At 48.7% G+C, this 25,043-nt stretch overlaps 1 protein-coding gene across 7 annotated transcripts in view; it reads right to left on the minus strand.

Moving 5' to 3' along the window:
• Window positions 1-12,066: 12,066 nt before the first annotated feature.
• The window catches only part of LOC114671087 (uncharacterized), a 46,066-nt gene continuing 33,089 nt past the window's right edge, over window positions 12,067-25,043 (minus strand). For 3 of the 7 annotated variants that reach the window (XM_077955448.1, XM_077955447.1, XM_077955449.1), the window contains 3 exons: window positions 24,798-24,986; window positions 22,181-22,307; window positions 18,377-20,549 (listed from right to left, as the gene is read on the minus strand). In XM_077955448.1, the coding sequence (XP_077811574.1) occupies window positions 20,473-20,549; window positions 22,181-22,307; window positions 24,798-24,986 (393 nt within the window). In that variant the 3' untranslated portion in view covers window positions 18,377-20,472. Of the gene's footprint in view, window positions 12,381-12,568; window positions 14,380-18,376; window positions 20,550-22,180; window positions 22,308-24,797; window positions 24,987-25,043 lie in introns of those variants that run through there. The other 4 variants (XR_003720993.2, XM_077955446.1, XM_077955444.1 and 1 more) reach the window with 3 other exon arrangements.

The raw sequence follows: 25,043 nt of genomic DNA on the forward strand, positions 1-25,043 counted from the left end.
AGTAGCTTTCAACTCAGAGCGTCGGAGTCATTTGAGAAACTGTGAAAAATAGAGATGCTAGGCCCCATCTACTGAATCAGTAGCTCTAGTGGTAGAGACTGGGAATCTACCTTTTTTTTTTTTTTTTTTTTTTTTTTTTTTGAGACAGAGCCTCGCTCTTTTGCCCAGGCTGGAGTGCAGTGGTGCAATCTTGGCTCCCTGCAACCTCTGCCTCCCAGGATCAAGCAATTCTCCTGCCTCAGCCTCCTGAGTAGCTGGGATTACAGGCATACACCACCAAGCCCAGCTAAGTTTTGCAGTTTTAGTAGAGACGAGGTTTCACCATGTTGGCCAGGTTGATCTTGAACTCTTGGCCTCAAGTGATCTGCCTGCCTCAGCCTCCCAAAGTGCTGGGATTACAAGCATGAGCCACTGTGCCTGGCCAACATTTTTTTGGAGGGGGGCAGAGGACAGAGTCTTGCTCTGTGGCCCAGGCTGGAACACAGTGGCACAGTCTTGGCTCACTGCAGCCTTGACCTCCTGGGCTCAAGCAATCTTCCCACCTCAGCCTCCTAAGTAGCTGGGACTAGAGGCATGTGTCACCACATCCAGCTAATCTTTCAGTTTTTTTGTAGAGACAGGGTCTCACTATGTTGCCCAGTCTGGTTTCAAACTCCTGGACTCAAGCAATCCTCCTGCTTTGGCCTCCCAAAGTGCTGGAGCACAGGTGTGAGCCACTGTATCCAGCCTTTTTTTTTTTTTTTTAGAGACAGCGTCTTGCTCTGTTGCCTAGGCTGGAGTGCAATGGCACAATCATAGGTCACTGCAGCCTCAATTCCTGTAATTAAGTGGCAGTCTGGTTTTTTTGTTTTGTTTTGTTTTTTTCCTGTTTCTCTGCTGATTCTAATGTCCAGTCAGGATTGAGAACTTCTATGGTAAAGGCAAAGTATCTACATCGATATTCTTCTGTCTACTGTAGCTCAAGACTAACTTTCCCATCATGCCTAGCCTAGCTGGTGACACTGGTGCTGAAGTTAATGCTGTGGGTTCTGGAGTCACTCCATGTAGGTTCAAATTCTGCCTCTGTTGCTTGTTAGCTGTGTGACCTTGGGCAGGTGGCTCCACCTCTCTGACCCTCCTGTTTTCTTATCTTCTAACTGGAGATAATAACACCAGCCTCGGCCGGGCGTGGTGGCTCAAGCCTGTAATCAATCCCAGCACTTTGGGAGGCCGAGACGGGCGGATCACGAGGTCAGGAGATCGAGACCATCCTGGCTAATACAGTGAAACCCCGTCTCTACTAAAAAATACAAAAAACTAGCCGGGCAAGGTGGCGGGCGCCTGTAGTCCCAGCTACTCGGGAGGCTGAGGCAGGAGAATGGCGTAAACCCGGGAGGCGGAGCTTGCAGTGAGCCGAGATCCGGCCACTGCGCTCCAGCCTGGGCGACAGAGCAAGACTCTGTCTCTCAAAAAAAAAAAAAAAAAAAAAAAAATAACATCAGCCTCACAGGGCTGTTCTTCGACTTCATGAGATAACGCATGTGAAGTGTTTAGCACAGTGCCTGGCACCTGATAAGCACTCAATAGATGGTAACTATTCATATTCTCTCTGTTTTTCTGCAGTCGTGAACTGTTATATGTCCTATTTAAATCCAGCTTCTAGAGTTAAACCATACTTAAGCCTTCTATTTTTTTTTTCTTTTTTCTTTTTTTTTTTTTTTTTTTTTTGAGACAGAGTCTTGCTCTGTCATCCAGACTGGAGTGCAGTGGCGCGATCTCAGCTCACTGCAACTTCCGCCTCCTGGGTTCAAGCGATCCTCCTGCCTTACAGTCCCAAGTAGCTGAGATTACAGGCGCCTGGCTAATTTTTGTAATTTTAGTAGAGACGAAGTTTCACCACGTTAGCCATGGCTGGTCTCGAGCTCCAGACCTCAAGTGATCCACCCACCTTGGCCTCCCAAAGTGCTGGGATTACAGGCATGAGACACCACACCCGGCCTAGGTCGTCTAAATTATTTCAGAATTCCCCTCTCCCAACCTCTATTCTTGCAGCGGATCCATCCCCTACGCTGGGTCCCTCTTTCATAAACAGGAAGCATTTTAAATCTAGCCCAAAGCCTCAAAGAACTTCTTAGGAGTGGTTCAGATTTCCCCAGCCTCAGGCTCTACCCCTTCTTGCCTGTTAGAGGCCATACCTTCAGTGACACCCTGAGGGCAACTTTGAATACCAGAATGGGATATTAAAATCACAAAGCCGAAAGTGCCCACCTCTGTTCCCAAGACTTGGGCCTGAGAGAGGATTCTAAGGGAAACCAGGCTTAACTAAGAGGACCCGAGAAAGGCAAGTTCTTTTTAAATTTTTTTTTATTTTATTTTTTGTCTCACTCTGTCACCCAGGCTGGAGTGCAATGGCAGAGTCACGGCTCACTGCAGCCTTAACCTCCTGGGCTCAAGCCATCTTCCCACCTCAGCCTCCCAAGTAGCTGGGACTACAGGCACAGGCCACCATGCCTGGCTAATTTTTATATTTGTTGTAGACACAAGGTTTTGCCACGTTGCCCAGGCTAAGTCAAACTCTACTTTTTTTTTGTTTTTTTGAGACGGAGTCTCGCTCTGTCACCCAGGCTGAAGTGCAGTGGCTCAATCTCCGCTCGCTGTAAGCTCTGCCTCCCGGGTTCCTCAGCCTCCCGAGTAGCTGGGACTACAGGCGCTCGCCACCACGCCCGGCTAATTTTTTGTATTTTTAGTAGAGACCAGGTTTCACCGTGTTAGCCATGATGGTTTTGATCTCCTGACCTCATGATCCACCCACCTCGGCCTCCCAAAGTGCTGGGATTACAGGCGTGAGCCACTGCACCCGGCCATTTTTTGTATTTTTAATAGAGACGGGGTTTTGCCGTGTTGGCCAGGCTGGTCTCAAACTCCTGACCTCAGGTGATCTGCCTGCCTCAGCCCTGCAAAGTGCTGGGATTACATGCATAAGCCTCCATGCCCGGCCTATTTTATTTTATTTTTTAAAAATAAAGATGAGGTCTCACCATGTTGCCCAGGCTGGTCTCGAACTCCTGAGCTCAAGCAGTCATTTCACCTTGGCCTCCCAAAGTGCTAGGATTATATGTGGGAGCCACCACACCCAGCTAAAGCTGGACTCTTTGTTCCTGTTTTATATAACATGAAATTAGACCAGGTGCAGTGGCTCATGCCTGGTAATCCCAGCACTTTGGGAGGCTGGGGTGGGCAGATCACTTAAGCTCAGGAGTTCGAGACCAGCCTGGGCAACATGGTGAATTCCTGTATCTACTAAAAAATACAAAAAATTAGCCAGGTGTGGTGGTGTGCGCCTGTAATCCCAGCAACTAGGGAGACTGAGGCAGGAGAATGGCATGAGCCTGGGAGGTGGAGCTGCCGTGAGCTTGCACCTGAGAATTGCTTGCACCTGAGAGACAGAGGTTGCAGTGAGCCGAGATCGCGCCACTGCACTACAGCCTGGGCGACAGAGTGAGACTCCGTCTCAAAAAACAAAAACAAAACAAAACAAAACAAAAACTTGAAATGGACACATAGAGAAGGTAAAGAGATGGTGGAAGGGCAGACAGGTCATAGGTGGATGGTGGGGTTAGGCTTTGAATCCAGGGTCATGTGGTACCCCAGGAAGTGGAAGGGTCTGGATTTGAGTGACTGAGATGGGAGCACAAAGAGAGGAACTGAGTGGGCATTGAAGGAGGTGATTCTAAGGAAGAAGGAACAAAGGGCAGCCAGGCACGGTGTCTCACACTTGTAATCCTAGCACTTTGGGAGGCCAAGGCAGGAGGATCGCTTGAGGCCAGGAGGTTGAGACAAGTTTGGGCACCATAACAAGACCCCGTCTCTATCAAAAAACAAAACAAAACAAAACAAAAAACAGACGTGGTGGTGCACACCTGTAGTCTCATATAGTCCCAGCTACTTGGAAGGCTGAGGCAGGATGATCACTTGAAACTAGGAATTCAAGGCTGTAGTGAGCTATAATCATGCAACTGGGCAACATAGGCAGACCCTGTCTCTACAAAAAAATAAAAGTATTAGCTAGTGCCTTGATAAGGATATATATTTTTTAATTAGCCAGGCATGGTGGCACACACTGCAGTCCCACCTATAGGAAGGCTGAGGTGGGTGGGTCACTTGAGCCCAGGAGGTGAAGAATTTAGTGAGCTATGATTACACCACTGTACTCCAGCCTGGATGACAAAGTGAGACCCGGTCTCCAAACAAACAAACACACGGCTGGTGAGTATTTGGGGGGGATTCACTGCCCCGTAGCTGCCCCCTTGAGCCAGTGTCTCAGATGCTGCCTCTGAGATCCAGCCACTCCCTAAGAAATACTGACATCAAGGTCCACACCTCCTTCCCACAGGAGGAGTTGGAAATGAATCTCAGATTTTACCAAGGTCCCTGCTGGGGGATGGGGGTGGAGGTTGTCCCAGTCATCACAAGTCCCTATTTTCATGAGCGTCTCTACTCAGATCCTGTCCCAGAGGCCTAGAACTAGGGTAGGCTTCCTAGCGTTGCCTGAGATGAGTCACAGGTAACGCCCTTGCCCTAGAGCCTGGGCCTACCTGGGCAGGTAGAAGCAAGTCTCAAACCCCTCTGGCCCCTGCCAGTGGTTCAGAGGATCCTGTCCTCTGAACAGCCTCATTCCGCAACTGAGAAACCCCTGGCATTGGCTTGCCGGGGGAAAAACAGAACTGATCTGCTATCCTGGGTCAGCTGTTGGGAGAACCTGACTTCTCAGGTGAGACAAGGACCCCAACAAGGCGAGGCCTGGGAATGCTACCCAAGAAAAGGAAACAGATGTGACCCTTCTGCTCCTAGCTCATTCCATGGTGACTCAAATAACCGAGTCTTCCCTGGCCGCTCAGCTCCAGCATCTTGGCCGTTCATGTATCACTAGTGAGTTTACCTTGACTCATCTGGTTACTTGGCTATTATCTTCCTTGCTACCCTAGAAGCTCTACCCTGTTGTTCCTCGCTGCCCACCTGGCACGGAGCTTGGCACAGAGCTTGGCACAGAGCAGGTGCAGAACAGGTATGGATGAGCTGTGACTATAAAGGGACCCAGTTTACTGGCTCATGCCTGCAATCCCAGCACTTCGGGGGGCCAAGGCACACAGATCGCTTGAGGCCAGGAATTTGAGACCAGCCTGGCCAACATGGTGAAACCCCATCTCTACTAAAAATACAAAAATTAGCCAGGTGTGGTGGCACATGCCTGTAATTCCAGCTACTTAGGAGGCTGAGGCAGGAGAATCACTTGAACCTGGGAGGCGGAGGTTGCAGTGAGCCAAGATCATGCTATTGTACTCCAGCCTGGGCAACAGAGCGAGACCCTGTTTCAAAAAAATTAAAAAAAAAAATGTGTATATATATATAGAGAGAGAGAAAGAGAGAGAGAGAGACCCTGTTTACAGCCACACCCTCCGTCCTGATGCTCCAAGCTTCCACATCTAGGCCAGCAGGAAGGAAGTCCTGTCTTCCACACAGGTTCCTTTCACCAAGTATCCCAGGAATGCTCTGGGTTCCCACGGGGCTGTGGGTTCTCAGCAGGGCTCTCTCTAGGTCTGGAAGGAGGCGCTTCAGCTGTGGCTAGAGCTGCTCTTTGCAGGCAGAAGGCCCTTTGCCTGCTGTCTGTGGGTTTCAGGCGCTGCACCACGGCCCACTTCCCTCCAGGGCCTGTGTTTCTCAGATGCTTTCTGCTGCCCCCTCTCTCCAGCCAGCCCCTGCAGTGCCCTCTGTTGGGCTCTGTAAAAGAGTGGATTGGGCCCCAAGTGAGCCCTCTTTGTCTCAGAGCAGTGAAGGCTATGGGAGGATGAGGAGGGGCTGAATCTGGGGGTTCAAACACAGCTTCAGATTGTTTCTGGAACCCCTCTTCTCTCCAATCTCCAGACTCAGCCCTCAGGTCAGGCAGGCCGGGTGTCTTCTTCCTGCAGTTTTCTCTTGGAGCCCCCCCACCCTCTCCTGCCCCCTGTAACTTCTGTCTGCACCTGCCAAGCCTGTTGGGCTGGTCTGGAGTTTTTGGAATCCCAGGTTCAGACACCGGACATGATGTCATTCCTTTCCCAAGAAGCCCGTGGGCTCCACGTAAATCGGGGGTGGCTGCACATATTCCACATGGTGTCGTGCCTACCCACTCATATTCCACCTCCACAGCTATCGGGGGCATCTTTCCAGAGCCCGCAGGACCCCTCTGAAGGGCACTGTGGTGTGATGGCTCTGGCCCAACCAAAAGCAAAACAAAAACCCAAGAACTCTGCCCAACAATACAAAAAACAGGGGAAGAGGCCGGGCGCGGTGGCTCATGCCTGTAATCCCAGCACTTTGGGAGGCCAAGGCGGGTGGATCACTTGAGGTCAGGAGTTCGAGACCAGCCTGGCCAACATGGTGAAACCCAGTCTCTACTAAAAATACAAACATTAACCGGGCTTGATGGCATGAACCTGTAGTTCCAGCTACTCAGGAGGTTAAGACAGGAGAATCGCTTGAACCTGGGAGACAGAGGTTGTAGTGAGCTGAGATGGTGCCACTGCACTCCAGCCCGGGCAACATAGTGAGACTGTCTCAAAAAAAAAAAAAAAAAAAAAAAAATTAGGGGAAGAGATTGAACATTTCTCAAGCACTCACTATGAGCCAAGCATCCCACTGGGCCCTTCCAACTGTAAGATCTCAGATCCCCTCTTTTACAAACTTTTAGCGAACACCTACTTTTCTGTATCATACTTTATGGACCTGATTGAATTTTTGCAGCATTCCTGTGACCTATTATTTCCATTTCAGAGTTGCAAAGACTGAGGCTTAGAGAGGTTGAAAGACTTATCCAGGGTTACACAGCTCGCCAGTGACTCTAGGGCCTGTGCTCATCTCACTTAGCCACATCTCATGCCCCGTTGTGGCCTCCAAAGACAGGCTCAAGGAAAATAAGGCATGACCCGCAGCATTCTACTCATCTAAACAAGAGGCGTGAACTCTTTTTTTTTTTTTTTTTTTTTTTGAGCTAGAGTCTTGTTCTGTCGCCTAAGCTGGAGTGCAATGGAGCGATCTTGGCTCACTGCAGCCTCTGCCTCCCAGGTTGAAGCGATTTTCCTGCCTCAGCCTCCTGAGTAGCTGAGATTACAGGAACGCATCACCACGCCTGGCTAATTTTTGTGTGTTTTAGTAGAGATGGGGTTTCACCAAGTTGACCAGGTTGATCTCGAACTCCTGACCTCAAGTGATCCACCCGCCTCGTGTTGGGCTTGCAGGTGTGAGCCACCACGCCCAGTCAAGAGGTGCAAACTCAAATGCCTCCTGGACTCAAATAATTTAATTTAAAATTTTTATTTATTTATTTATTTGAGCCAGGGTCTCACTCTGTTGCCCAGGCTGGAGTCCAGCGGTACAATCACAGCTCACTGTAGCCTTGAACTCCTGGGTTCAAGTGATCCTCCTGCCTCAGCCTCCTGAATAGCTAGGATTGCAGGTGTGATCCACTGCACCTGGCCCCAAATAGATTATTTAAATGAGTGAAGTGGTCACATCCCATCTAAAGGCGGTAGGTTCCACTCAACTTCAGCTGAATGTTGCTATGTGGGACTGTGGGGAGGTATGGCCAGATCTTCTGATTTTTCAGGAAAATCTAGCGATCTGAAACTTCAATGTGTTTCCAGACAAAGCACATCCAATGCCAGCTCTATGAGGCTGCCAAGTTGACCCTCTGAACTTAAAGATCCTCCGTGATGTTTGGAAGGGTGCTGGGCCTATAAGCCAGCTGTTTTTGAGTTTTGTGCTGTGTTTAGACCCTCAAGATATCCCTGTTTCTGGAGAGAGAAGGTTGAGAGCAGAAGATTCACAAGACATACACAACCAAAAGGCATAACACACTTAAGGAAAGACGTGTGGCTCTATCATTCTATCACAGGACCCCTCGAAGGTCTGAGCTCATTAGGGGCTTCAGTTGCCAAAAATGGAATCTAATTCTGGGTAACTTAGCCAGAAAGGAATTTGTTAGAAGGATATCTGGAAGCTTAGAGAATTGGCAAGAGAAATAGGATCAGGAAATTGGCAGAAACCAAGGGGAGCTGAATGACTGCAACCGGCACTAAGGATTTTGCCAGAAAAAGCTGCTGCCACTGTGGGACATAGGAGACCACATGAATTCTAGACCATCCCTTTTTCTAGGTACCCCTCACCTTGTGTCTCTGGAGATTTCTTTTTTTCTTTTCTTTTTTTTTTTTGAGATGGCACTCGCCCAGGCTGGAGTGCAGTGGCGCGATCTCAACTCACTGTAGCCTCCGCCTCCCAGGTTCAAGCAATTCTTGTGCCGTAGTCTCCTGAGTAGCTGGGATTACAGGCACCTGCCACCATGCCCGGCAAATTTTTTCTTGTATTTTTAGTAGAGACGGGGTTTCACCATGTTGGCCAGGCTGGTCTCAAATTCCTGTCCTCAAGTGATTCGCCTGCCTTGGCCTCCCAAAGTGCTAGGATTACAGGCGTGAGCCACCACACCAGGCCTAGAGATTTCATCTAAATGATCCAGCTTGGTGAGGACAAGTATCTGACCCTCTTGTCTTATAATATCAGAATGAAGAAACTGAGACTCAAAGCAGGCTCATGACTTGCCCAACATCACACAGAAAGCTTGTGGTCAAGACACATGTCAAGCCGGGCGCGGTGGCTCACGCCTGTAATCCCAGCACTTTGGGAGGCCGAGGCAGGCGGATCACAGGTCAGGAGATTGAGACCACGGTGAAACCCCGTCTCTACTAAAAATTCAAAAAAAAAAATTAGCCAGGCGCGGTTGTGGGCGCCTGTAGTCCCAGCTACTCGGGAGGCTGAGGCAGGAGAATGGCGTGAACCCGGGAGGCGGAGCTTGCAGTGAGCCGAGATCACGCCACTGCACTCCAGCCTGGGCGACAGAGCGAGACTCCGTCTCAAAAAAAAAAAAAAAAAAAAAAAAAAAAAAAGACACATGTCAAATCCAGACCTCCTGACTCTGGTTTTCTAATCGAACTGTAAAGTGCTTCAGGACTCAAGGGAAGGGAGAGGAATGTGAGGCATGGCGGCCAGGAATGAGGCACCTTGGTGGAAGTGGAGGGTGGAAGATGGAGGAACATCTTAAAGGATGGTTAAAGCCAGGAGAGGACACAGGGGAGAAATGAAAATAAAACAGTGCTATAAAGGGGCTGGCGCGGTGGCTCACGCCTGTAATCCCAGCACTTTGGGAGGCCAAAGAGGGCAGATTGCCTGAACTGAGGAGTTCAAGGCCAGCCTGGACAACATGATGAAAACCCTCCTCTACTAAAAACACAAAAAATTAGGCCAGGCTCGGCAGCTCACGCCTGTAATCCCAGCACTTTGGGAGGCCGAAGTGGGCGGATCACCTGAGGTCAGGAGTTTGAGACCAGCCTGACCAACATGGAGAAACCCTGTCTCTACTAAAAAAATACAAAATTAGCCGGGCATGGTGGCGCATGCCTGTAATCCCAGCTACTTGGGAGGCTGAGGCAGGAGAATCGCTTGAACCCGGAAGGCAGAGCTTTTGGTGAGCCGAGATGGTGCCATTGCACTCTAGCCTGGGCAACAAGAGCGAAACTCCACCTCAAAAAAATAAATAAATAAAAAATTAAAAAAAATAATTAGCCAAGTGTGGCAGCACGCGGCTGTAGTCCGAACTACTCAGGAGGCTGAGGCACAAGAATCACTTCAACCTGGGAGGTGGAGGTTGCAGTGAGCAGAGATCGTGCCACTGCACTCCAGCCTGGGCGACAGAGCGAGATTGTCTCAAAAAAAAAAAAAAGAAAAAAAAGATGCAACAGAGGTGAAGTTACAGGGGAGAAAATGCTGTCCTAACTCAGGTCTGGGCAGTTCTTTTTAGAGCTGGGGTTGACTGGGCAGGGTCAGGTTTATGAGAGGATGCTGAAGCCACGCGTAGAAGAGGCGTATGGACTCCGTCAGCTGTCAGCACGCGAGGCTGTCACGACGCACTCAGGTTCCAACAATGCGCTGAGAATGCAGGAAAGGTAGCTCAGGGATTTACAGACTCACTGCCCCAAGTCCATCCAGAGGCCCAGAGAGGCCAAGCTACTCACCCAAGGACACACAGGCCTTGAAATCTGACACTTTCTGAATTCCAGCACTGCGTGGCTTTTGCGTTCTGTGAGTGACTCACCCTGGGGAGCTGGTGCTGCCCTGACATGGGCTCCATACTTGCTGCTCCTTCTGCTTTTCTTCCAGTGGCACATTTGAGGGACGCAGGGACTCACATAGGACCAATTCCTGCCCCACTGTGTCCCGTAAGTAACCCACGTCCAAAATATATCCCGAATTCAGCCATTTTCCTTCTTAGGCCAATTCATTCCTTCTCTCCCTCTCTTTCTCTCTCTCTCCTCCCTCTGTCAGAGAGACAGAGTCCTGCTCTGTCACCCAGGCTGGAGTGCAGTGGTGTGGTACAATCATAGCTCACTGCAGCCTTGAATTTCTGAGCTCAAGCAATCCTCTTGCCTCAGCCTCCCAACTGGTTGAACTACAGGCATGTGCCACTGCATCCAGCTAAGTTTTTTTGTTTTTGTTTTTAGTAGAGATGCAGTCTCGTCATGTTGCCCAGGCTGGTCTCAAACCCCTGGGGTCAAGCAATCCTCCTGCCTTGACCTCCCAAAGTGCTGGGATTACAGGCGTGAGCCATGGTGCCTGGCCTCTTCCTCCTCCTCCTCTTCCTCCTTGTGCTCCCCCTTCCTCCTTCCTCCCCTCCTTCTCCTCCTTCTCCTTCCTCCTCCTCCCCCTCCTCCTCCTCCTTCTTCTCCTTCTTCTTCTCCTTCTCCTTCCTTCTCCTTCCCTATTTCTCCTCCCCCTCCTTCTCCTCCTCCTCCTCCTCCTTCTCCTCCTCCTCCTTCTTCTTCTTCTTCTTCTTTTTTTTCTTCTTCTTCTTCTTCCTCCTCCTCCTCTTCCTTCTCCTTCTCCTTCTTCTTCTTCCTCTTCCTCTTCTTCCTCTTCTTTTTTTTGAGTTGTATAAGAAAATGAGAGGTAAAAGGCCAGTGATTTACAGGCAGCCTGGTGGAGTAGAAGTGGTGCGTGGTGCTGTTACGTGGTCTCTAGGGCCATATGCTCTGGTTTGAGTTTCTAGTTCTTTGACTATATGACTGTGGCTAAGCAATTAAGTTTTCTAGACCTGCCCTCTCATTCATTAAATAGGAATGATAACACCTCATACGTATCTAAATGAGATACTGTAGGTAAGAGTACTTCATAGAATTTTAAATCTGGTAAGTGTGTGGTAGGCTGAATAATGACCCCTAAAAGATGTCCAGGTCCTGCCGGGAGCTGTGGCTCACACCTGTAATCCCAGCACTTTGGGAAGCCAAGGTGGGCGGATCACCTGAGGTTGGGAGTTCAAGACCAGCCTGACCAACACAGAGAAACCTACTAAAAATACAAAATTACTAAAAATACAAAATTAACTGGACGTGGTGGCACATGCCTGTAATCCCAGCTACTCAGGAAGCTGAGGCAGGAGAATCGCTTGAACCCGTGAGGCGGAGGTTGCGTTGAGCCAAGATCGCACCATTGCACTCCAGCCTGCGGGACAAGAGAGCAAAACTCTGTCTCAAAAAAAAAAAAAAAAAAAAAGTCCATGTCCTAATCTCTAGAACTCTAGAACCTATGATTATAGGAAAGGAGACTTTGTAGATGCATCAAATTAAGATTTTTGAGATGAGGAGATTATCCTGGATTATCTGTGTTGGCCCAATGTAATCACACAGGTCCTTGGAGGAGGTAGGCAGACCAGAGTGAGTGGTAGCAGATTTGACGACAGAAACAAGAGGTTGTAGTGATCGATGAAGGGAATGTGAGCCGAGGAATGCAGGTGGTCCTCTAGAAGATGAAAAAGGCAAGGACACATTCTGCCCTCAGAGCCCTCACAGGGAACCAACCCTGTAAAACCAATTTCAGATTCATGACCTCCGGAACTATGAGAATAAGCTTGTGTAAAGTCAGTATTTGTGATAATTTCTACAGCAGCAGTAGGAAACTAATACAGGCCATTACTCAAATTTATTTATTTATTTATTTATTTTTGAGACAAAGACTTGCTCTGTTCAGGCTGGAGTGCAGTGGTGTGATCTCAGCTCACTGCAACCTCTCTCTCAGGTTCAAGTGATTCTTCTGCCCCAGCCTCCCGAGTAGCTGGGATTACAAGCGGGCACCACTATAGCTGGCTAATTTTTATATTTTTAGTAGAGATGGGGTTTCATTATGTTTCACTGTGTTGGTTTCACTAGGCTGGTCTTGAACTCTTGATCTCAAGTGATCCGCCTGCCTCGGCCTCCCAAAGTGCCAGGATCACAGGCATAAGCCACCGTGCCCGGCCTCTTTTCTTCTTCCTTCTCCTCCTCCTTTTTTGATTGAGATATAGTTCACATACTATAAAATTCACCCTTTTAAAGTGTGCAATTCAGTGGTTTTTAGTGTAGTTATCAACTTGCCCAACCACTTTCATAATCTACTTCCAAACCATTTTTATCTTCCCCAAAGAAACCCCACACCCATTTACTGCCACTCCCCATTCTCTCACCACCCCCAACCTCAGGCCCTTGTCAACATCTAATCTAATTTCTATCTCTATGGAGATGCCTATTCTGGACATTGCATATAAATGGAATCATACGATTTACATTCTTTCTGTGTCTGGCTTCTTTCACTCTGCATAATGTTTTCAAGGTTCATCCATGTTGCAGTGTGTCAGTGTGTCAGTAATTCATTCCTCTTTTTTTTTTTTTTTTTTTGAGACAGACTCTCGCTCTGTTGCCCAGGCTGGAGTACAATGGCACGATCTCAGCTCACTGCCACCTCCGCCTCCTAGGCTTAAGCAATTCTCATGCTTCAGCCTTCCGAGTAGCTGGGATTACAGGCCTGTGCCACCACACCCGGCTAATTTTTGTATTTTTAGTAGAGATGGGATTTTACCAGGTTGGCCAGGCTGGTCTTGAACTCCTGGCCTCAAGTGATCCGCCCACATTGGCCTCCCAAAGTGCTGGGATTACAGGCGTGAGCCACTTTGCCCGGCTGCATTGCTTGTTACGGTCAGAATCATTCTGTTGTACAGATGAATGTTTCATTCTGTTTCATCAGTGGATGGACATTTGGTTTGTTTCCACTTTGGAACTACTATAACACTGCTATGAGCTTTCACATCCAAGTTTTTGTTGAACATGGTTACTGTGTGCCTGGATGAGATCATCAACCTCCTCACTGGACTCTCAACCTCTGCCCTTAACCTGCAAGGGCCCATCCTCCTTACAGCAGCCAGAGGAGTCCTTTGAAAGTCAGGTCATGTCATTCCTGTGTTCTAAACTACCAGTGGCTCCGCAGTGCCTTGAGGATAAAGTTGAAGACCCAGCACAGTCTCTACCCGAGCTCCAGCCCCACTTCTCCCTCCCTGGCTGGCTCTCAGTTCCTCAAATGAGCCATCCTCCTTCCTGCCTCCCTCCCTCTGCAAGTGGCAGCCTTCTGCTTGGAATGCTCCTCCGGCTCCTTATTCCCTTCCGCCTTTAACTCCTCTTCATCCTTCAGGTCTCCAGGGAAAATCAGGGTTCAGGGAGGCCTTCTTTCTTTCTCTCTATCTCTTTTTTTTTTGTGAGACAGCATCTCACTCTGTCACCCAGGCTGTAGCGCAGTGGAGTGATCTCCGCTCACTGCAGCCTCAACCTCCAGGGCTCAGCCTCCTGAGTGACTGGGACCACAGGCACCCACCACCATGCCGGCGAATTATTTTTTTATTTATTTAGACGTAGTTTCACTCTTGTTACCCAGGCTGGAGTGCAATGGCGCCATCTCAGCTCACCGCAACCTCCGCCTCCCAGCTTCAAGCGATTCTCCTGCCTCAGCCTCCCGAGTAGCTGGGATTACAGGCATGCGCCATCACACCCGGCTAATGTTGTATTTTTAGTAGAGATGGGGTTTGTCCATATTGGTCAGGCTGGTCTTGAACTCCTGACCTCAAGTGATCCACCCGCCTCGGCCTCCCAAAGTGCTGGGATTACAGGCGTGAGCCACCACACCTGGCCTGAATTTTTTAATTTTTTGTAGAGACGGGGTCTGGCTATGTCACCCAGCCTAGTAGGGAAGCCTTCGCTGATCTTCCCACTAAGAGGCGCTGGGGGTGGGTAATGAGGTTGGAAGGGCAGAGCGAGGGGGCTTGTCTTGGAGCTGCCTGTCGCTCACTGTAGAAGATGCTGTGATTGTCCTGCCCAGATCCTTTTTCTCAGCAGGTGCTCCCATTCCCCAGCTGCTAGGAGTGTTGGCTGCTCCCTTCTCCAGAGAACTGTTCACGCAAGGGGCCCTGCCACTCCTGGGAGGTTACGACGTCTCCGTTCCACTCCCCTGCCTAGCAGCCTGCAATGACATCAAACGGGTACAAAAGGCTGGCCTCAGCCAGGCTCAGTGGTTCATGCCTGTAATCCTAACACTTTGGGAGCTGAGGCAGGCAGATCACCTGAGGTCAGGAGTTCAAGACCAGCCTGGCCAACACGGTAAAACCCCGTCTCTACTAAAAACACAAAAATTAGCTGGGCGTGGTGCTGCATGCCTATAATCCCAGCTACTCCGGAGGCTGAGGCAGGAGAATCGCTTGAATCTGGGAAGCAGAGGTTGTGGTCAGCCAACATCATGCCACTGAACTGCAGTCTGAACTCCAGTCTGTGTGACAGAGCGAGACTCCGTCAAAAAAAAAAAAAAAAAAAAAAAAAAAAAGGCTGGCCTCCTTGCTTCAAGGTGGGATGATTCTATGGCGCAGTTTAGACTCCAGAGCACACCCTCCCCATGGTGTGGGTCAGGCCAAGAATAGACTTTACCTGAGACTCAGCCCCTGATCCTCCCCATCCTGCTTCCTCTCCCTCACTCCTTAGTGAATCATGTATGCCTGTCTCAGATTCCACTTCTAGGGAATTCAGAAATGAGATAGTATTTTCCATTCCATGAGACTGACAAATTGTCCATGTCAATATCCAGCCTTCCCTCTCTCCACTCCTGCTGATGAAAATGAGAGGGAGATGGCCGGGCGCGGTGGCTCAAGCCTGTAATCCCAGCACTTTGGGAGGCCGAGGCGGGTGGATCACGAGGTCAGGAGATCGAGACCATCCTGGCTAACATGGTGAAACCCTGTCTCTACTAAAAATACAAAAAACTAGCCGGGCGCAGTGGCGGGCGCCTGTAGTCCCAGCTACTCGGAGGCTGAGGCGGGAGAATGGCGTGAACCCGGGAGGCGGAGCTTGCAGTGAGCAGAGATCGCGCCACTGCACTCCAGCCTGGGTGACAGAGTGAGACTCCGTCTCAAAAAAAAAAAAAAAAAAAAAAAGAAAATGAGAGGGAGGAAGGCTAAACCCACCCCCAACCCCTCTTTGGCACTGCCTCTGTGGTTCAGTACCCTGTGAGTGCTTCCCAGGGCACAACACACTTGCTGCCCCTACATTCTTCACTTGTTTTTGTGACTGTTCATTTTTTTATAGACAGGGTCTCACTCTGTTGCCCAGGATGGGGTTCAGTGGCACAATCACAGCTCACTGCAGCCTCCACCTCCCAGGCTCAAGCCATCCTCCTGCCTCAGCCTCTGGAGTAGCTGGAACTACAGGTGTGTGCATCACCACGCCTAGCTTGCTTATTTATTTATTTATTTATTTATTTTTTTCACTTTTCATAGCGATGAGGTGTTACAGTGTTGCCCAGGCTGGTATTGAACTCCCAGGCTTAAGTGGTCCTCCCCATTTGGCCTCCCAAAGTGCCGGGGTTACAGATGTGAGCCACTGCAACCAGCCCTACTGTTGATGGCCTCTCCCCAACTTGATTTTAAGTTCTCTAAGTGCAGGAACCTCATCTGCCTCATTTTCTGCCTTATACTCACTACCTGGCACCTTGGGGGATGCTAACAAATATCTGGTGAGGAATGTGCCTTGTCACCCTGTTTATAATACCAAGAGATGGAAAACAACCTAAATGTCCCTGAAAGGAGAATGATTAAATAAATCATAGCATGGCTGTACAATGGAATACTATACACCCATTAAAAATGAACAGGGCTGGCACAGTGGCTCATGCTTGTAATCCCAGCACTTTGGAAGGCCGAGGCAAGAGGATCACTTGAGGCCAGGAGTTTGAGACCAGCCTGGGCAACACAGGGAGTCCTCATCTCTACACAAAATAGAAAAGTTAGCCAGGCAGAGTGGTGCATGCCTATAGTCCCAGCGACTCAGGAGGCTGAGGCAGGAGGAAGATTTTAAAAATGAACAAAGTAGATGGATGTGCACTGATGTAGAACAATCTCCAAAGTATACAGCTAAGTGAGAAAAAGCTAGGTGTGGAATGGTATGTATAGTATGCTATTCTTTGTGTTTTAAAAAGTATGCATTTTCAAAGACAAAAGCTCCAGAGTATATATAGGATTACAAAAATACCCAACAAGGTAAAACTCACAGTTTCACAACCAGTCAAAAAAAAAAAGTATATGTACATTTTGGCTTGCTTATCCATAGGAGATTGGCGATCTCTACAGTGGGAACCTGCATGTCTACATGAGGTGAAAAGGGAACTTTTGTCTTCTGAATGTTTACTATGTTCACAGCTTAGCTATTCAAGTAACACAAAATCTTTAATACATTTTTGAATGAATGAAGGGAGCTGGAAAAAGAAGCCCTTTTCACGCTCTCTATACAAAAATGGCTGAGTCCTGTCCAGCTTGGGCAACACAGTGAGATCCCTTCTCTACAAAACACAAAATAAAAAAAACTAGCCAGGTGTGGGTACCTGTAGTCCCAGCTACTAGGAGGCTGAAGCTGGAGGATCACTTGAACCCAGGAAATGGAGGCTGCAGTGAGCTATGATCATGCCACTGCACTCCAGCCTGGGCAACAGAGTGAGACTCTGTCTCCTAAAAAAAAAAAAAAAAGATAGCCTGTGGTCAGCTCGGCTTGCTTCCCCAGCAGACTTCTTCCTTGTTTGATTTCAAAGACCCACATGCAGCCAGTCAGCAGCTCTGGGTCCACTTCCCCAGTGTCCTACAGCTGAGGCCAGAGACGCCAAAGAAACCTCAAGGCACCTCCCAGTCATCAGCCAACCGCTTGGGAACCAGCATAGGGCAATAGAAAGGGCGTGGGATTTATTTGCTATATGCATTTCTGAAGTCTAAGAAAAAATATGTGCAAGCACTTTGACCCAGAAATTCCATTGCTAAGAATTTATCCTAAAGAAATAATGAAGGATCGTGCATAAATCTTTAGCTACAGGGATATTCATGGAATGATTGCTTATGACAGTGGGGGAAAAAATGGAAACAACCTGCAGGAATAGGCAACTGACTAAATGAATTAGGCTGCATTCGCGTGAAACATTGTACATATTCCTTATGCAGCTTATGGTATTTTTTTTTGAGAGAGAGGGTTTCCGTATGTTTCCCAGATTGGAGTGCAGTTGCTATTCACAGGAGCAATCAAAGCACCCTACAACTTTGAACTCTTAGGCTTGAGTAATCTTCCTGCCTCAGTGTCCTGAGTAGCTGGAACTATAAGTACATGCCACTGTGCCAGCTTCTTGTTTTCTTTTTCTTTTTTCTTTTTTTGAGACGGAGTCTTGCTCTGTTGCCCAGGCTGGAGTGCAGTGGTGCCATCTAGGCTCACTGCAAGCTCTGCCTCCTGGGTTCACGCCATTTTCCTACCTCAGTCTCCCGAGTAGCTGGGACTACAGGTGCCCGCCACCACGCCCGGCTAATTTTTTGTATTTTTAGTAGAGACGGAGTTTCACCATGTTAGCCAGGATGGTCTCGATCTCCTGACCTCGTGATCCGCCTGCCTCGGCCTCCCAAAGTGCTGGGATTACAGGCCTGAGCCACTGTGCCTGGCTACTGTGCCAGCTTCTTATGCAGTTTTTAAAAAGTTGTTTAGGCCAGGCATGGTGGCTCTAGTTGAGTAGATCACATCTCTACTAAAAATACAAAAATTACCTGGGCGTGGGTGCGTGCCTGTGGTCACAGCTACTTGGGAGGCTGAAGCATGAGTATCACTGGAACCCAGGAAGGGGAGGCTGCAGTGAGGTGAGATTGCTCCCTGCACTCCGGTGAGATTGCACCATTGCACTCCAGCCTGGGTGACAGAGCGAGACTCTGTCTCAAAAAAAAAAAAAGAAAAAAGAAAAAAGGAAACAAATAAACAAACAACAACAACAAAAGAACCAATGAAAGGGATGTCTAGTGTTAGACAGAGCTTGGTTCAAATCCCTGTTGTACTACTTATGAGTAGTGTGAGCTTCATCTGCTGAGCCTCTGTTTTCCCATTCTGTGAAATGGGTCTATCAAATACCATGTATTCATCAGGATTGGCTCACTACTGTAACAATGACAAATATCTCACTGCCTAAACACAATGAAGGTTTATTTCCCTCCCCTACAGAGTCTGATGCAGACGTTCCCGGGAAGGGAGCAGTCCTGGGCAGTCTTCTTCCAGCTGGTGGATGCTGGGATTGGGTTCCTTTGCATAATAAGGCTCCACCATCTTAAACTCTTTTGCCTTCATCCTTATGGACAGGAGACAGAGACAGAGCATGAAAGATCAGACTGAATGTTTTATGACCAGGCCTGGTGGGCGGGTACATCCCTTCTGCCCACTGACAGCGCAAAGTACATGTCCCTTTCTAACTGCAAGGGGGCTGGGAAATGTAACCCAGTCAGTGCTCAGGAAGAGGAGGTGGGTTTGGTGAGTCCTTTGCTTTGTCTCTGGCACATGCCTCATGGGGCTCCTCCTCCTCCTCCTCCTCTGAATGAATGAATGAATGAGTGAAATAATTTAAACACCATGGCACAGGACAAGTGCTTAAATGTGTCAGGCGTCAGCCAGGCCCAGTGGCTCACCCCTGTAATCCCAGGACTTTGGGAGGCCGAAGCAGGCAAATCACAAGGTCAGGAGATTGAGACCATCCTGGCTAACACGGTGAAACCCCATCTCTACTAAAAATAAAAACATTAGCCAGGCGCAGTGGCGGGCACCTGTAGTCCCAGCTACTCAGGAGGCTGAGGCAGGAGAATGGCGTGAACCTGGGAGGCGGAGCTTGCAGTGAGCCGAGATGGCGCCACTGCACTCCAGCCTGGGCAACAGAGCAAGACTCCATCTCAAAAAAAAAAAAAAAATTGTCAGTCGTCTTTTCCTCCATCCCTTCCCTTTAAGGTTGATTCTAGATAGGACCACCTTGAATCTTTAAAATTTGATGCCCTCCTGAAGTTTTCCGTATGTTGAATCAAGATGTTTATGTGAGCTGGGCATTGTAGATGGGCTGGGCATGGTGTCTCATGCCTGTAATCCCAGCACTTTGGGAGGCTGAGACAGGAGGATTGCTTGAGGCCAGGAGTTCAAAGACCAGCCCGAACAACATAACAAGATTTCGTCTCTTAAAAAGAAAAAAAAGACGTTTATGCTGGTGGGGGAAGAGGGTGAGGTACACTAGAGGGCAAAGTCACCGTTTAAAGGAGGCCTAGAGAAGAGACCACCCATTCCACCACTCCACCCTCACCCCACCTCTCTTAGGCCATAGGTGTTGCCAAAGGAATACCTGAGACTGGGAACTTATAGCCAAACTCTATCTCAGAAAAAAAATATTAGCCAGGTGTGGTGGCGTGAGCCTGTAGTCCCATGGGAGGCCAAGGTGGGAGAATCAATTGAACCCAGGAGGTGGAGGTTGCAGTGAGCCAAGATACCACCACTGCACTCCAGCCTGGGTGACAGAGTGAGATTCCATCTCAAAGAGAAAGAGAGAAAAAGAAAGGAAAGGAAAAGAGGAGGGGAGGGGAGGGGAGGGGACATGGCTCATGCCTGTAAACCCAGCAGTTTGGGAGGCCGAAGTGGGCGGAGTTCGAGACCAGCCTGGCCAACATGGTGAAACCCTGTCTCTACTCAAAATACAAAAATTAGCTGGGCGTGGTGGTGGGCTCCTGTAATCCCAGCTACTTGGGAGGCTGAGGCAGGAGAATTGCTTGAACCCGGGAGGCAGAGGTTGCAGTGAGCTGAGATTGCACCATTGCACTCCAGCCTGGGGGACAAGAGCAAGATTTTGTCTCAAAAAAAAAAAAAAAAAAAAGAAGAAGAAGAAAAGAAAGAAAGAAAAGAAGAGACATAAAAAAGAGGTAAAGTGAGCACACAGCAAGAAGGTAGCTGTCTACAAGCCAAGAGAAGAGGCCTCAGAATAAAATTTACCTTGCCAACACCTTGATCTTGGACTTCCCAGCCTCCAGAACTATGAGAAATAAATGTCTTAGCCAGGCGCAGTGGCTCATATCTGTAATCCCAGCGCTTTGAGAGGCTGAGGTGGGCGAATCATTTGAGGTCAGGAGTTCAAGACGAGCCTGGCCAACATTGTGAAACCCCGTCTCTACTAAAAATACAAAAAAAAATTAGCCAGTCATTGTGGCGCACACCTGTAATCCCAGCTACTCAGGAGACTGAGGCAGGAGAATCACTTGAACCTGGGAGGCAGAGGTTGCAGTGAGCCCAGATCGATCATTGCACTCCAGCCTAGGTGACAGCAAGTCTCTGTCTCAGAAAAAAAAAAAAAGAAAAGAAAGAAATTTCTCAGTCTACAGTATTTTGCTATGGCTGACCAAGCAGATAAGACATAACAGAACCCACCTTAAATTATTGCTTTTTTTTGACATATCTTTGACAGATATTTGAATATCTGGAAAGCACTTGAAGCTGTGTCTGGCATGGTGTTAGCCCTACTCACTGTTTTTTTGTTTTGTTTTGTTTGTGTTTTGAGACAGAGTCTTGCTCTGTTGCCCAAGCTGGAGTGCAGTGGTGCCATCTCAGCTCACTGCAACCTCCACCTTTTGAGTTCAAGGGATTCTCTCACCTCAGCCTCCCAAGTAGCTGGGATTACAGGTGTGCGCCACCATGCCTGGCTAATATTTGTATTTTTTTTTTTTTTTTTTTTTTTTGAGACGGAGTCTTGCTCTGTCGCCCAGGCTGGAGTGCAGTGGCCGGATCTCAGCTCACTGCAAGCTCCGCCTCCCGGGTTCGGGCCATTCTCCTGTCTCAGCCTCCTGAGTAGCTGGGACTACAGGCGCCCGCCACCTCGCCCGGCTAGTTTTTTGTATTTTTTAGTAGAGACGGGGTTTCACCGTGTTAGCCAGGATGGTCTCGATCTCCTGACCTAGTGATCCGCCCGCCTCGGCCTCCCAAAGTGCTGGGATTACAGGCTTGAGCCACCGTGCCCGGCAATATTTGTATTTTTAATAGAGACAAGGTTTCACCATGTTGGCCAGGCTGGTCTCGAACTCCTGGCCTCAAGTGATCTTCCTGCCTCGGCCTCCCAAAGTGCTGGAATTACAGACATGAGCCATCGTGCCCAGCCCCCACTCACTGTTAAGATTGTCACACAGCAGCTATATGTATTTATGGAATGAATAAACAAATCAAATCTATTTTTCAAAATAAGTTCTTACATAGTGGATCTCTTAAAGTGGATTTGCCTGTATTATTATCCCAGAATTCTCGGAGCGAGATGAACTTTTTTGTTTGTTTGTTTGTTTTTTGAGACAGAGTCTCACTCTTGTCACCCAGGCTGGAGTGCAGTTGCGTGATCTCAGCTCACTGCCACCTCCGCCTCCGAGGTCCAAGTGATTCTCCTGCCTCAGCCTCCCAAGTTGCTGGGATTACAGGAGCATACCACCATGACCAGCTAATTTTTGTATTTTTAGTAGAGACGGGGTTTCACCATGTTGGCCAGACTGGTCTTGAACTCCTGACCTCAGGTGATCCACCCACCCTGGCCTCCCAAAATGCTGGGATTACAGGCATGCACCACTGTGCCCGGCCAGATGAACTTCTTTTTTTTTTTTTTTTTTTTTTTGAGACAGAGTCTCGCTGTGTCGCCCAGGCTGGAGTGCAGTGGCCGGATCTCAGCTCACTGCAAGCTCTGCCTCCCGGGTTTTTACGCCATTCTCCTGGCTCAGCCTCCCGAGTAGCCGGGACTACAGGCGCCCGCCACCTCGCCCGGCTAGTTTTTTGTATTTTTTAGTAGAGACGGGGTTTCACCGTGTTAGCCAGGATGGTCTCGAACTCCTGACCTCGTGATCCGCCCGTCTCAGCCTCCCAAAGTGCTGGGATTACAGGCTTGAGCCACCGCGCCCGGCCCAGATGAACTTCTTAAAAAGAGAACTTACCAAAAACAAAAATATCAACTTGAAATGGGCAGGTGGGTAGAAGAGGTGTGTCTCCAACCCTTAGAGTTCCGAGAGCATCCACCAGGGGGCTGTGTGCCCTCTCCTTCTTCCAAAACATCACTGGCCCCTGGAAGCAATCATTTCAGAAACGAAGATAAAGTTGGGGTTTCTCCATGGGTTTACCCCATGGAAATAAACAAAGCCAAAGCCAATACAATCTAGGTGAGGCTGGGTGGAGAAAACAAAATAAAACAAAACTCAGGCTGGGGTAAGAAGTCTGGGTCTTTGTTTCACTGGCCCTGGAGAGGAGCCTAGGTGATATCTCTGAGCCTCAGTTTTCTCATCTGGAAAATGGAAATAATCCTATCTAGTGCACAGAGTTCTTGGGAGCACCAAATAAATGCATTTTCTTTTTTTTTTTTTGAGACAGAGTCCCACTCTGTCACCCAGGCTGGGATGCAGTGGTGCAATCTAGGGTCACAGCAACCTCTGCCTCCCGGGTTCAAGTGATTCTCCTGCCTCAGCCTCCCAAGTAGCTGGGGTTACAGGCGCCCACCACTACACCCAGTTAATTTTTTTCTTTTTTTTTTTTTTTTGAGACAGAGTCTCTGTTGCCCAGGCTGGAGTGCAATGGTGCAATCTTGGCTCACTGAAACCTCCGCCTCCTGGGTTCAAGGGATACTCCTGACTCAGCCTCCCAAGTAGCTGGGATTACAGGCATGCGCCACCACGCCCAATTAATTTTGTGTTTTTAATAGAGACAGGGTTTCTCCATGTTCATCAGGCTGGTCTTGAACCTCAGGTGATCCACCCTCGTCGGCCTCCCAAAGTGCTGGGATTACAGGCGTGAGCCACCACGCCCTGCCAATAAAAGCATTTTCTAAAAGATTAGCAGTTGCTATCTGACATAGTTGGGCTGTTTCCCCACCCAGATCTCATCTTGAATTGTAGCTCCCATAATTCCCATGTGTTGTGGGAGGGACCTGGTGGGAGATAATGGAATCATAGGGGCGATTTCCCCCATACTGTTCTCATGGCAGTGAATAAGCCTTACAAGATCCGATGGTTTTATAAGGGGTTCCCCCTTTCGCTTGGCTCTCATTCTGTCTTACCCGCTGCTGTGTAAAACATGCTTTTTGCCTTCTGCCGTGATTGTGAGGCCTCCCCAGCTGCGTGGAACTGTGAGTCCACCCTTTTACTTTATAAATTACCCAGTCTCCAGTATGTCTATCAGCATCGTGAAAATGAACTAATACACTATCATATCACTAAGTTACATGGACCCATTTTACGTGGAGTATCTACTTATGGGGAGAGTGAAGGCACCCTGAGACCACACCCCAGGACTTGCCCAATTCAGGCCACCAATGTGTGTTGTTTGGCACTCAGCAACTAAATGCACTTAGATTGGACATAAATTCTTTTTGCCATAGTCTCTGCCATTACATGTTGTATATGCTTGTCTTGCTTTGCTTCACCTGCTTGGACCCTAAAGGCTTCTGAATTTGCAACTTCTGGTCTAAATAGAGAGTTTTCCTCTGTGTCAGTCAGATGATATCTGGAGCGCTGCTATTTATTGAGGCAGGCACCAAGCTCTATGCGTAATATATGTAAGCCAAATATAACCAAGGCTTCTCATTGCCTCATCTCTGCATGGTGACTTATTTGGCAGAAAAACATAATTGGAAGTAATTAAAATCTTTTCTCAGTCTCAAAAAATGCCAGAGTGAGTACATTTTTTAAAAAGAGTGTTTTGGAGGTATAGTTGACATACAATAAACTGTACACATTTAAAGCATGCGATTTTATAAATTCTGATATAAGCCTACACCTGTGAAACCATCACCATGATCACAATAATTGGCTAGGCACGGTGGCTCATGCCTATAATCCCAGCACTTTGGGAGGCCGAGGCGGGCAGATCACATGAGGACAGGAATTTGAGACCAGCCGGACCAAGATGGTGAAACCCTGTCCCTACTAAAAATACAAAAATTAGCCGGGTGTGGTGGTGTGTGCCTGTAATTCCAGCTACTCAAGAGGCTGAGGCAGGAGAATCCCTTGAGCCTGGGAGGTGGAGGTTGCAGTGAGCTGAGATCATGCCACTGTACTCTCCAGCCTGGGGAACAGAGCAAGACTCTGTCTCAAAAAATAAATAAATAAATAAATAAATAAGAACAAAATAATTAATGTAGTGATAACTCCTAGAAGTTTCCTCATGTCCTTTTTTGTTTTTGAGACAGAGTCTTGCTCTGTCGCCCAGGCTGGAGTACAGTGGCATGATCTCAGCTCACTGCAACCTCCACCTCCCAGGCTCAAGCCATTCTCCTGCCTCAGCCTCTGGAGTAGCTGGGACTACAGGCGTGTGCCACTGTTACTGGGGGTCCTTGCTCCCAGACCTCCCAAGATGGTGGTGGGCCGCTTCCAAAATGGCGGAGGGCTACTTCCAAGATGGTGGCAAGCCACGTGTTCTCTGACCTGGGGTTCTTGGCCTCAGGGATTCTAAGGAATGGAATCTTGGGCCATGTAGTGAGTGTTATAGCTCTATTAGAAGCCGTGGGTCAGGGAAGAGAACCGTGGAACCCAGTGACTAGTGTTCAGCTCGATTAGGACGAACCCAGGCACTTAGCCGTGCAGGAACAATGGCAAGCCTTAATATGCCGCGGGATCGGGAGCGGCAATGGGCGCCTCGCTGGATCAGGAACATAGTGGACACCCTGCCGGATCCGGAGGGATGGAAGCCAGCGGCGGGTCTGCGATGGTGGCAAACAGCAGTGGTGGACGGCGAGCGAAAGCTCAGCTCCAGCTGTAACAAACACAGACCAGAAGAGTGCAGTTGCAAGATTTAATAGAGCGAAATAGA

This window comes from Macaca mulatta, chromosome 11 (assembly GCF_049350105.2).
Source record: "Macaca mulatta isolate MMU2019108-1 chromosome 11, T2T-MMU8v2.0, whole genome shotgun sequence".
Lineage (NCBI taxonomy): Eukaryota > Metazoa > Chordata > Mammalia > Primates > Cercopithecidae > Macaca > Macaca mulatta.